General features: G+C 54.4%; 1 protein-coding gene across 2 annotated transcripts in view; it reads right to left on the reverse strand.

The window, feature by feature from the left end:
- Nucleotides 1-12,986, reverse strand: part of PTPRE (protein tyrosine phosphatase receptor type E) — a 165,163-nt gene that overhangs the window by 32,443 nt on the left and 119,734 nt on the right. For both annotated transcript variants that reach the window (XM_079899727.1, XM_079899726.1), the window contains 4 exons: nt 10,416-10,534; nt 3,100-3,205; nt 2,697-2,770; nt 920-1,056 (listed from right to left, as the gene is read on the reverse strand). In XM_079899727.1, the coding sequence (XP_079755853.1) occupies nt 920-1,056; nt 2,697-2,770; nt 3,100-3,205; nt 10,416-10,534 (436 nt within the window). The remainder of the gene's footprint in view (nt 1-919; nt 1,057-2,696; nt 2,771-3,099; nt 3,206-10,415; nt 10,535-12,986) is intronic.

Consider the following 12,986-nt stretch of genomic DNA (forward strand, 5'->3'; position numbering starts at 1 on the left):
GCGGCTTCCAGGAGAATAACTGATGGGCCGGGCGGGGCTGCGGTGCCACAGGCAGGGCCAGGACCAAGTGGCCCCCCTGCTGGAAACCCGTCCTCTTTCAAGCTCAACACCAGCGCACGGCTATATACGATATGAGGAAGATGCAGAAAAGAAAACTCAAAACACGATCAGAGATCAACACTGGACAGCCAAACCCGAGACCACGCTTCCCAGTGCGTCTTGTCTGCCTGCCTGCGCGTCCAAGCATCTGTAACTATCTGTCTATCTATCTATCTATCTAGCAGATTCACAATTCATGGAACATTAAATTAAAAAATGAGCAACACAAGGGGAGGTGTCATTAATGTATATTTGCATTTTTGTTGATAGTAGGATCGGTTTGCTACCATCGGGCTGGACCAGTTTGTCAAGTTCATCTTAGCTGTTGCCATCATTAAGTTCACCCAGAACGGCGGTAGCAGGATGAACACACTGACTTGGGCAGAATCAAAGGGCTGTCCAGGCAGAGCTAGTGTCCCCTCAAGGCAGCCCCTCGACTGTTTAATTGATGTTGTGCAGGATGGTTTGGGGGCTCCTTTGCTCTCAGCGTGAAATTGTTACCCTGTGGTCCACTCAGGCCCTGGTCTTGCACGTTATCGAGATAACGGTGTTTCCGTCACACTTGACTTTTGAACACGGCACCCAGGGTGTCTGAGCTGCAAGGAGGTTCTGAACCTCTTTCTCAACCGTCTCATAAATGGGAATGAGGGTTAGCGGAGGGTCATCACGGCAGAAACCAGGTTTCCCTGGAGCCCCATTTTTGGGACAGTGTCTCGATGGACGCCAGCATTCTGAGCCTTTGGGCTAATTTATCCTGAAATACGACATCCCATGACCCAGCGCCCTTCCACGTGACAAGAAAGAGGGGCCCCAAACTCACATTGAACTCCTCCCGAAACCTCTTGCAGTCATCCGCCGACCGGACCCGGATCTCCTCCTCCAGGTGCCCCACGGGGATGGGAAAGTACTTCTTGGGCCCCGAGGGGGACCTGCTGAGAAGCATCACCCTTTGCTGCTCTGTGGGATCAACAGAAATATGGGGCTTATTAAGCCATATTCCCAGGTGGATGACATTAACCAGACAGACGGACAACGTTCGTGGGGAAATGACGCAGCTGGAGGGGGACGGTCGTCTCAGATCACGAGCAGCTGAAGCAAGGTCTGTCTCTTTTAACACACCCTGATCACCCATAGTGACAGACGGACGCCCCTCTGGCTGGCATCCCCTGCTCTTACCAACCAGAGACGCCTCACCTTCCCAGCTCACTCGCCCACCAGCCACCTCTCCTTCCTCAAGGGATTCAGGTGGCTTCACACTCCAGCTCAACTGTCCAGGTTTGAAATGGAGCAGAATAACAATAGGTTTCTGGGCGCAAATGGGTAACAGGCTGGGAATCAGTTCCGGTATGAGTCTCCCGCAGCCTTGTCTTCTTTGTCACAACTAGTCCCGGTTACTCAAGCCCCATAAGCTCCAAGAGAAATAAGAGAAACCACTGCTGTTTTTTTCTCTTTTTTGGGGGGGGGAGGGGCTGGCGGCACTGAAAAGGAGAAGGGCCAGACTTCAAGGGTGTCCCCGGACAAGCTGCTTTCACAAATTCAGAGTGAGACAGCAAGTGACACCGTGGCATGTGCTTCTCTTCCTAGGGAACTGAGCTGCTGTTCTCAACAAGGTCAACACTACTTTGCTGTCACCTGCAAAAGGGCCTGTCCCCACCTGCAGAGCTGTTCTGAAGGCCAGCCAAGAACTCCCTCCAGGGCTCATTCCTCCTGAGACAGTCACTCTAGGATGAGCAGGTGGCCTAACCAGCCCCAACTTCCTCCTCCCATCCGGGCTGTTGGGACGTGCAGGGCAGGGAGAAGGGGGCAGGAAGGTGGTGCCTGGAGGCCACGTGTCATCATGAAACCAGGGTCACGGGTCTCCCAGCACGACAGAACTGCCCTCCTGCGTCTGGCTGAGGTCCTTCGCTGCCGATACTCTTTGTCGTGTGCCGGGTCGGTTTTGTAATTCATCTGAAGTCTGACGGCACCTCTGCTCCCCCAAACCACGGGACAACCAGGCAGCAAGCTGACTGAGGAAGCTGTAGGCACTGGTGTGAACAATAGTTTTCAAAGCCTCTGCCTCACATACCTTTCCTGGACATCTCAACGCGTGGGAAGAAAACCAATGTGCCTTTGTAAGCAGAATTTACAAGTTAGTAGCTGAATTCGGAACCTCAAAGAAAGGCAGGAAATTCCCCCTGAGCTACTCTGCGCCTCCCTGCTGAGCACGTTGGTACATCAATTCCCTTCTTTTAGCTGATGGGAAAACTGCGGATTCCAGCGTGGCCCTTTCGAGAACTGTAAATTGTGAGCCCACCTGTCTCAGCTTAGGACGATCTAAGACTTACTGATAAATTTTATATGTTGAAATCCTGGAAAAACGACAGGATATGAACAGTGTCTCCCCCAAAGCCACAAACTGAAATGCCTCAAACGTCTGTTTCACACCGGACAGAAAATGACAGTAGTTTTGAAACGGGGAAACTCCGGTTATAAAGGACGGCATGATACCAGGTAAAGCCAGATGAAAGTCGCAAAGCCGGAGGAGTCCATCGTTTAAGTGTTAAGGTGTTAGAAAGGCACGGCCCCCCCAGGCCCGGCCCAGCCCGGCCCCCTACCTTGCTCTTCTAGGATTCCATTAGGCATCTTCTTGTCGTTGGAGCTGACCACTGCCTTCCTCTGCTTCCTGAACCTTAGAGACACAGACGCGTGAGGTGTCAGCACAGGGAGCTTGCTGAGAGTCCAGAGCCCCGGGGATAGCCACCAGGTGAGCCCCAGGGATACCCACCAGGTGAGCCGAGAGAAGCTGTTCCTGCTGTTCATGGCTGAGCCCCTGCCCTGGCGCCTCGGCCCCGCCCCTGCCCTGGCCCCTTGGCCCCGGCCCTGCCCTGGCCCCTTGGCCCCGCCCCTGCTCTGCCCTCTGCCACCCGGCCAGCCCCCGCCTGCTCATCTGCAGTGACAGCCTCTCGCATCATTTCCTCCCCAGCAGGTGTGGGTGAGCCAGCGCCCGGACACTCCTACCTGAAGAAGTAGGCTGCAAGGAACAGGAACAGCAGCAAGGGGAGCAGCAGCCAGGCCAGCAGGGGCTGGGGCGCGCCGGGGGCCGGAGGGCCGGGGGCCGGAGCGCCTGGGGGCAGAAGCAGGTCCCCGTCAGGACCCGAGGCACAAGGGGAAGCGGGCTCTGGGCAAGGAAAGGTTCCCAACACCAGACCTCGCAGTTTGCAAAGTGGCCCTCCCACCAGCCCCCCTTCCCTGATGCCAGACCCCACTTTAGAGGTCACCAATTCGTCCCCCGAATCCCAGCGGCCCAGGACACCAGAACCCTCCTTTACAGTTTACAAACTCCCTTCGTCAACAGTCCTTCCTGGACACCAAAACCTCACTTCACAGTTTGCAAACTAGTCACTCCCTCTCAACCCTTCTTCCCTGACACGAGAACCCCACTTTACAGTTTGCAAACTCCCTCCTTCATCTGCCCTTCTTCCCGGACCCCACTTTACAGTTTGCAACTCAGTCCACCATCCTGGTCCATTGGGTCCACAAAGGCCCCTCTACTTAGATGAGCAGCGTTGACACCAAGAAGAAGCTGAGCTGAGGATGTGATGACCTGACGTGTCCAAGGCCCCCTGCTGCTGGGTAGTGAAGGCCCAGACCCCCGTGTGACCTGTTTCCCCAGGTCCCAGGGCACCTGTCCCTCCCCCTAACGGGAGGTGGAGGAGGGTGGGAGTGTAGATGCCCTGCTGCTCTGTCCCAGGACAGTGGCCCGTGGTCGCATGGTGACCCGGCCTCCCGGAGCCGTGAGCTGCCGACCTCACCCGCCCAGAGGAGAGCTGCTGACCAGGCACTCCCCTTTCATCTGTCTTTCCTGGACCAGAAGGTGCCACGTCCCTGGACCCAACATGGCTGCCCAGGGCCTGGCCCGCAAGCCCGAACTCCAGGGGGCTCTGGTGGCCCGGCCGCCACCCTCAGAGCCCACCCCTCCCCCAGTGTTCTGACTCAGCTCCTGTCCCCTCAGACTGCCCTGCAGCGCCCTCCTCTCCAAAGCGTCCTCGCTCGCCAAGGAGCACCTCAAAGGCCCCTCGTCCACGAGGCCCACGCAGCTCCCCTCCAGCGGGTCCCAGAGGGGCTCTGTGTGCCGTCAGCACACAGCCTATTCTCCTGGGGGAACAGGCCCGGGGGGCCCGCCTTCACCCCCGTTTCAGTGGAAGCCCCTAGAAGGCATGACTGGACCGTCATCGCTCTGACTCACAGAAGCACCAACAGGGCCCCGCAGCCCCCCATCTCGCACCCCTCCCCACGTATCCCAAAGGTGTAACGGGCATCTCACCCCTGGGCCGGGAGCTCTGCCGCCGGGGCCCCGCGCTGACGCCGGCACCCTGTGGGTGGTCAGTGCTATACTGCTAATAAACGAAGGACTCTTACAGACCTGAGTGACTGCTAGACGTGGAAGTATTAAAACCTGAGGACAGCGGTGAGGAGGTGACCTCAGCCACCGTAAACCTGGCCAACCTATGACACGTCCCCGCTCCAGGCTGCCCCACGCCTCTGCCACACGAGCTAGTGATGTTCAGGGACCACCGCAGCTGAGCTGGGAGGCTGGGGATGCCAGGCTGAGATCTCTGCTCAGTCCCTCCCTGGGAGCCCCTCCGCTACAGAGGCTCCTCCCCGACCCTAGGAGCCGACCTGCCTGCAGCTCCTCGGAGCACCCCCGAACCCTGCCAGGGCTTTGGAGCAACTCAAGCCCAGACTGATGGGGGAGACGCCTGCTACCAAGGGGCAGAGCTGGGCCCAGCCCCAGAGAGGCCACTCAGCTCCATCCCTGCCCATCCAGATGCAGCCGCAGAGCCTGGCAGGTGCCCTTCTGCTCTCCCGGGGCGTCCCTTCTGTCGAACTCCCCACTTCTGCATTTGCTCAGCTTAACCTTGGCAGTGACTGACGGGCCAGCTCGTAGGTCCGAGGGCTGGATGGGCCTAGCTGAGCGTGCAGGCCTGCCAGGAGCTTCAGGTGGGCACCGGGATCACAGACAGCCCACCCCTGGGGCCGTCAGGGGCTCCAGGGTCCAGCCTCCGCTTTCATGCTGCCCGGAGTCAAGGCTGCAGTTACAGACGTGGGCAATTCCACGGCACACCCTCAAGGAGCGAGGCGGAATGACCCAAGGCCCCCAGAAAGGGGCCGTGTACCCAGACAGAAGCGATGGGCCACAGGGACAAATGGGTTCCCCTGCTCGGGGTCTCTGTCAGTTGTCAGCAGCCGCGGCTGTTATGGAAGATGGAGGTCAGGCGGGAACAGTCAAGGACCAGCAGGCCCCGTGGGGCTCTGGGAACTGGCGGGGTGTCCATGCCCTGTCCGCGGGGCTGGCCGCGTCTTAGCCCCAGCTCACGGGGGCCAAGGAGAGGTGCACGTGGCGTGCTCAGTTCTTCCAATTTACCGAAGGAAGAAATCTATATTTTTACGTAAAAATTATCTGATTTTTAAATATTGGTAAGCAATTCAACCCAAATACAATTCTGAAAACCAATGTGGGTCAGAAAAACCCTCCGCAGGCTGGGCTGTGTTCCCGGGCACCAATGGGCTCCCGACGGGAAGTCAGGGTGATGACTAAGAGGAAATTCAAGTCTCTTTCTGTTTTCATTTCACGGTGATGTGACTCAGACTGGGTGGGGCTGAGGGTCACGGCTGGGGAGCAGAGCGGGGCTCTCCTGGAGGTAAGTACCCCGGTGGTCCACTCGGAGCAGTCTTCTCCCCACATCTCCTCCAATTCTATGCAGCCAATGCTCCAGGTCAGGTGCGCATGGATGTTCGTGCAAATTTATGCCCATGCACGCCTGAGAAGTGTGCACACGTGTGTGTCGGCTTACATGCAATCTGGTCCTGGAATTTGAAAGTCAGGGGCTGCCGTGTGAGTCCTGACCTCAGTCATGCACCTGCACGCTTAAACTTGTGCGGCTCGCCCGCTGTGCTGGACGGCCCTGTGAGGTGAGGGTGGGCAGCAGGGGGTGGGGAGGCCCCTTGGTTCCCCCCTCAGCCCTAAAGAGTTCTGTGTAAGGCCTTGACAAAGGGACTCCCCCTTCTGGGGTCCCCTCTTGTAGGAAGGGGGGTACTGGATGATGTTCCTCCAATGCGGATCTGCCCTGCCTTGGGGGTCCCTGGGGGAGGGAAGAGTTGGGGCAGGGGTAGGAGAGAAGAGGAGGGAGGGGAAGAAGGTGGCAGAGCAGCTGTGTTCTGGTTGGGGGGCGGGCAAGGTCCCTGCAGGACCCGCTGTTTACCAGCAGAGGGCGCTTTAAAGTCTGCTCCCACCCTGTACCTCCTGCGTTTTGCTGGGGTTCTGGTCGACAGGAGCAACACAGGGATCCAGGCCTGCTGCAAAATGTTCAGACCAAACACAGCACAGTCACGGGCAAGGGCCACCCCTTCTTGTTCCCAGAGTTACACGCTGTCCAACCCGTGCGGTGTATCTGCCCTGACATTTTCCCTACACGTTCACATTCATAAACCTACAGGTTCGCTGATAACTGGAGGCCTAACGACTCTCTCATCACATCTAAGACTCCAGGGATCGTAAGATGTGCTATTACTTTAAGAACCACTAAGAAAGGAGAAAAGATATTAAGGCACACTTCAGGATACAGTGATGTGAAATGTGGGGAAGAAAAAACCAGATGAACTACGGTATCTGGCAGCTCTGCGACTTGCCTTTCTTGGGTCGTCTGTCTTGGAGAGTTTCAGTGTCAGCACACAGGAGCCTCTTCATTTTGTTTAACTGCCCCTTGAATTTCCACTTTTTGGATAAACCAAGAGTGGGATGGACGCTTAGGTTGTTTCCAACTTTCTGGCTATTACCTACAATTCTGCAGCTCATGTTGACATCTTTGTGTATCTCACAAGGGTTTCTGTAGGCGAGCTCCTGGAAGTGGACCCTTTGTATTCTGTCCACACACGTTAAACTGTAATCGAAACTGCAAACTGCCAATGTTTCCACCTTCCACGCTCACCTGGAGTGTACGATGGAACCTGTTTCTCCCAGATATTAGTAATTCTTTTAATTTCTGTCAATCTGATAAGTAAAATGATACCAGTTAAATTTGCATTTCCCTAATTTCTAGACTGTTAGGCGCCTTTTCATGATTCACAAACATACTTAATTAGATATTCATATTTTGCCTGGTCAAATTTTTTACCGTTTTCCTACTGTCTTTTTTTTGTTTCTTGTTAATGTTTAGGAATCCTTCGTATAATCTGGACAATACCATTTTGCTGTACAATTTATAGATATTTACCTTCAACTAATTGTGTAAAATAATGTCTCCTGATGATAATTTAATACATTTTGTTCAGTGAGCAAATGAAATGATTCCCGGTTATTTTGGAACACACTGGCAAAGCACTGTGATCATCCCAAATGATGCTTCATCCTTCTTTTGGGGAACAGGTGAAGTTTCAAAGGGCACCTCACACGGTCGTCAGGTGTCCTCCGGAATTCTAGGCCACAGGAGCCCATCTACTTACATAACAGGGGCCCTGAGCCAGATGATTTCCCTCTTGGAAGTGACCAGAAGCCACTGCCATGCCTGCAGAGGCTGCAACAGGTGACTTTCACATGCGTTCTGGTGGGCACCAGGTCACACAGCCGTCCCGCTCCCTGTAAGGACACCTGACAGCCACAGCCAATTATCAGCCAGGCATTTTGTTTTTAGGTGAACCCAGGAGTGGGGAGCCCGTCACCCTGACGGTGACCACAGCGCCATCTGCAGGTGCATTCACACAGCTGCAGCGTCTCTTCCCCACTTTGGGGCAAAGGATGCTCTCTGCCCGGTTGAATGTTTTGTTACACGTTCCTGCAGGTGTTGGGCACTGGGCCAGCCAGAGGCCAGCTCCCCTCCGCCCATCCCAGGGAAGCACCGTCCTGAGCAGCCCAGGCTGCAGTGCTCCGCCAGTGACCCGGCACCCAGAGGGCCGGCTTGAGACGAGGCAGCGTGGCGAGCACAGATTCTATTTACTGGGGCTTCTGGTCTTTCTTTTCTGTGGTTTTGAATTTCTCTGGGGTTTCCATGTGAAGAGGGTGCTGCTCAGTGCAGAAGATGGTCAGGAGCCTAGAAGGGCTCTCCTGGCTGGGTGCTCAGGGCAGCAGGGAGCCTCACTTGTCCCTGCGCTTAGGGGCTTTAGTAGGATGTTTGTCCAGGGTTAGGAAATCATGGAAAGCCCTCGGGCTGGATGGGGATTGAACTCTTGACCCCAGGCTGAATGGTGGCAACTCTAATCACCTTGGTCAACTTTTTCCTGGAGGGAAGTTGATAATTTTTGTTCTCCCGAAGGTCTGCGATGAGCAAGTTGTGAGGCTTCATGTGTCAACTCGACTGGCCACAGAGCGCCCAGATATTGGGTCAACGTATCTGAATAAGCTGGGTGTTTCTACAGGGAGGCCATGTGGATGAGATCCGGCATCTGAGCTGGTATTCTGAGAAAAGCAGACTGCCCTCTGCACTGGGGGTTGGGCCACATCCAATCAGCTGAAGGTCCGAATAGAACAAAAAGCCGGAGCCTCCCACGAGTAAGAAGGAATTCTTCCTGCCTGACTGCCTTCCAACTGGGGCGTCGCTCCTTCTGTTTCTACGGCAGCCTGCCCGTCTTCAGGCGGAGACTGAAGACTGGCAGTTTCCACAGGAAGACTGGCACCCTGGCTCTGCAGTCATGTAAGCCAATCCCTCATAATAAATATACATATAATTATATATCTTATTGATTCTGTTTCTCTGAAGAACCCTGACCAATACACCAGCTGATCCCTGTCAGAGAATTCCTTGAGTTTTATGTCTGGGAGTCTTGGGGGAAGGAGGGGATGGGGATGGAGCAGCAGGTGTGGGAACTGGCAACAGGTCTGGGTGCAGAGCGGAGGTCCAGTCCCTGCTGGTTACAGGCTCCGGCTGGCCCTGCCATGGGATGGAGCTGGCAGACACAGACAGGCCTACAAGTCTACCAGGGAGGCATGGCGGTGCCCAGGAAATCCATATCAACTCCTCGGGGACCTGGAACCCACCCAGCTGGGCCTCCCTCTGTATCAGGCACATGTCCAAGAAGAAGATACCAAAAGATACTGAACAGCCGACTCTCGGTTAAGAGTCTGGCCGGATGACCTACGACATAACTGTCCCGCTAAAAACGGCCAGCGTCGAGGAGTCCTCTACACCCCAGCACGGTTATCTCTCTTAATCCTCACAGCACTGCTAAGAAGTGGGTACTATTATCACCGCCATCTACAACTGGGGATACTGGGCACAGAGAGGGTCAGCGACTTACTCAAGGTCACTCAGCCACTAAGCTGCAGAGCTAGATGTGAACACAGGCGGGCGATTCAGGGGCATCTGCTCTTGCTTCTCTTCTCTCCCTCTCCTCTTCTTTTAACTTTGCATTTACATTGTTTTATGGAGGTAAAGTTTCCAAGCTCTAAAACACACCCATTTTAAGCATACGACTCAATGACTTTCAATGAATTCACAGAGCTGTGCCGACATCCCCACAATCCATCACCTCCGCTTCTCCATCAACCCACTAAGACCCCTCCTGCCATGTGTGCTCACTCCCCGTCCTGCGCCCAGCCCCAGTGATCTGCCTGTCCCGGGCGCTTCACATACGTGGAAAACACAACACGTGCTCTTCCCTGTCTGGTCACCTCGCATGTTTCTGAGACCCACCCATATTGTCTCATGTATCAGGCATTCCTTTTCCTTTTCTCCTTTTTAACTTTCAAAGTATAAAAACAGTGAGAGACTAGAGTAACGAACCCCCACGTATCTGCCCCCTGACATTCTTGGATCAACTGTGTGCGTCTGTGGCCTGCCCCACTATGCATTCTTTTCCAAGTCACTCCTAGATATCTTGTCGTTTCAGTTGTCAACATTCAAGTATGCGTCTCTAAAAGGTACGGACTCATGTTTTAAAATAAACCTAACTACTATACCAATATCTCGCCCCACAATATGAATTTCTTAATGAATGGCATCAGCTGTCACGCCGGCGTTTAAATACCCCCCACTGACACATCCACGTTTGTTCAGGGCTGCTTTGAGCTGGGTTCAGCACAACGGGGGCCATCCTGCCCTCCGTCCCACCAAGCTGACACGGAATCTCAGCCCAGGGCAGGGGTGGGAGCTTATGTCCGCTGCCTCCCGAGTGCTCAGCTTTGCTCCAGTCAAATACGGAGCACTGCTCTCCTAGCCAGCCTGCCCTACAGACGTGCACACTTCCCACGCACCTGTCCATCACCCCGCAAGGCCATCAGGAGGCGGGGCAGTGGGCAGTGCGGGCAGGAGGGCAGGGAGGAAGAGGCGGGGGGCCCTTACCTGCGGTCGTGGAGGTCCAGTTGCTCTGCGCGGTGGTGGTCTCGTTGCCCTTGAAGGCCTTGGCGAGGGGCAGGCTAACACCGGCCAGCAGGAGCGGACAGAAGGGCTCCATGGCAACCCTGCAAGAGGCAGAACGGGCTCAGAGGGCTCGCCCGCCACCCACCTGGGGATGGCCAGCCTCCACCGAGGCGGGAAACTCAGGGAAGACACAGAGGACTCGGGAAGAAAAACAGTGGGCCGGGGATCGGGGTGACAGTGGGACCCTTTGGGAGCGTGGCTTTGTCAGTCTGCGGTGGGGGGAGGTCTGGTACTGGCACGGTTTCTACCTGCACTTGGGAAGTAGCCCCACCTTAGAACAAGCCAGGTTAGTAGCGCCATAACCACCCGCAGGTTACAAAAGCTCCTGCTGTTTTTGTTCGTTTGTCTGTTTCGGGAGGGAGAGAAGAGGCCAAGGACGTGGAGGTGCCAGGGGAGAAGAAACTCTTCAAACATCGCGAGGTCTGCGATTCCGAGAGGCAGCTTCACAGACCCTGCAAGAGGCCCGGTCACCTTGGCTTGAGGATTGCCGACGACAGTAACTTGCTGAACGTACAGGAACATTTCGCTGTGCCCGTGGTGACACGGTGCAGTATTTCCGTGTTGCATCACAGCAGCCCAGAGATGCATCAGCGCCCTAGGTTACGTAGCCTGTGGCCACAGGGCTGGGGGGCTGGAAGGGGGGTCCAGCCACCTGCACAGGGTCCCCCTTTGCTGTCCCTCGGCCACAACTACAACTACACCCCGGCCCTTATTCCGGGTGCCGGCCTTGAGTACCTCCTACCAGAGCTACAGGAAAAGGTCCCCAAAAAACTCCAGCCCCTGGCCGTCCACCTGTCCCACACTCCGGAGCCTGATTAACTGTCGTGAAGCTCAGCTCAGTCCCCTGCCTCGTGAGGTGTGAACAGTGACTTGGGGATGAAGAGCTGGCGTCACGTCACTGCTCCTCTGAGCCAAGCACTTTGCCGGCAGCTTTCCTGTATCACCCCGTGTAATCTTCACGACTCCGGGCTGATATCAGGCCTTGCATCTGGACTCTGCTCCGGTCTGAGCTCTTAGGGGAAGCAGAGGGAAGCCCCCTCCTGGAGGAGGGGTCATGGTCAGCTCATCTCTGACAGACCCACTCGGGCACCTCGGGGATGGGGGAAAGTATTTATTGGGTGGATGGGCAGACGTGCTGGGCAAACCCAGACTGCAACGCGGCTCGACAGAGAAAAAGGCTCTTTCGCCCAGGAGACCTGCAGGCGGTCACCTGGGACCCCCTACTCAGCGCTCCGTTTCGGCAAAGACACCATAAATCCTTGGGAATCATGATAGTGACCTCTTGGTGGTACAGAAACCCCTCCCGAGGGCTCCCTGAAGCTGAAGGTGGGCAGTGGCACCTGCCGGGTGGGATCTGGTGCTGATGATGCAGGCGTGTCCTCCCTCCTGGGCGCCCTCCTCCGTTTCCATCCACGAGCCCTGTCCACAGTCAGCCTGGGCGCCCGGCCCTACAGATGGCACGTTCCTGCAAGAAGCCTCCCTCGGGAATACGAATGGACCAAAGCCAAGAAACACTTGTAATTAGAGAAGGCTCTGAATGAACGCAAAAAACCCAATCATTTTCTAGCAATCACCACTATTAAAATGAAACCATTCTGAGCACAGTATGACAATTATCCCAGAACAACTACCATAGTCATGATCAACACTTTTAGTTCCTTCTTCTTTTTTGTTTCCAAGATATATTTTAGATTTACTAAGTGAGCCATACATGCAAAATAGCTCTCGCTCTGTGAGCACCTACTGTGCGCTACCCCCTTTCTATGGGTATCACCCTCACAGAAATCCCTCCAGGACGGAGCAACTGAGGCCCCACGGGGGAGCTGGTCCATATCCAGTCCAGAGGAAACTCAAGAGCCGCTATTCCAATCCTGGGCCGCTGGAGACAAAAGCCCTCAACCCCTGACAGGCACTCTGCATACACTGCATTAAAAAGTTGTTATTGAGCACTCTTATGATACTCTTAATATATGGATAAAGAAGATGTAGTACATATATACAATGGAATATTACTCCTTTCTAGAATGAAATAATGCCATTTGCAGAAATATGGATGGATCTAGAGATTATCATATTAAGTGAAGTAAGTCAGACAGAGAAAGACAGATATCACATGATATCACTTATATGTGGAATCTAACAAAATGATACAAACGAACTTATTACAAAAGAGAAACAGACTCACAGACATAAAAAAACAAACTCGTGGTTACCAAAGGGGATAGTGGAGGTGGGGAGGGATAAATTAGGAATTTGGGATTAGCAGATACACACCACTATATGTAAAATAGATAAACAACAAGGACCTACTGTATAGCACAGGGAACACTACCCAATATCTTGTAATATCCTATAATGGAAAAGGATCTGAAAAAAGTGTATGTAAAATATATAAATATAAAAATATACATAAAACTGAATCTCATATATATAAGAATACATATATAACTGAATCACCTTGCTGTACTTTGCTGTACACTTGAAACTAACACA

The sequence above is a fragment of the Stenella coeruleoalba genome (assembly GCF_951394435.1).
Source record: "Stenella coeruleoalba genome assembly, chromosome: 16".
Lineage (NCBI taxonomy): Eukaryota > Metazoa > Chordata > Mammalia > Artiodactyla > Delphinidae > Stenella > Stenella coeruleoalba.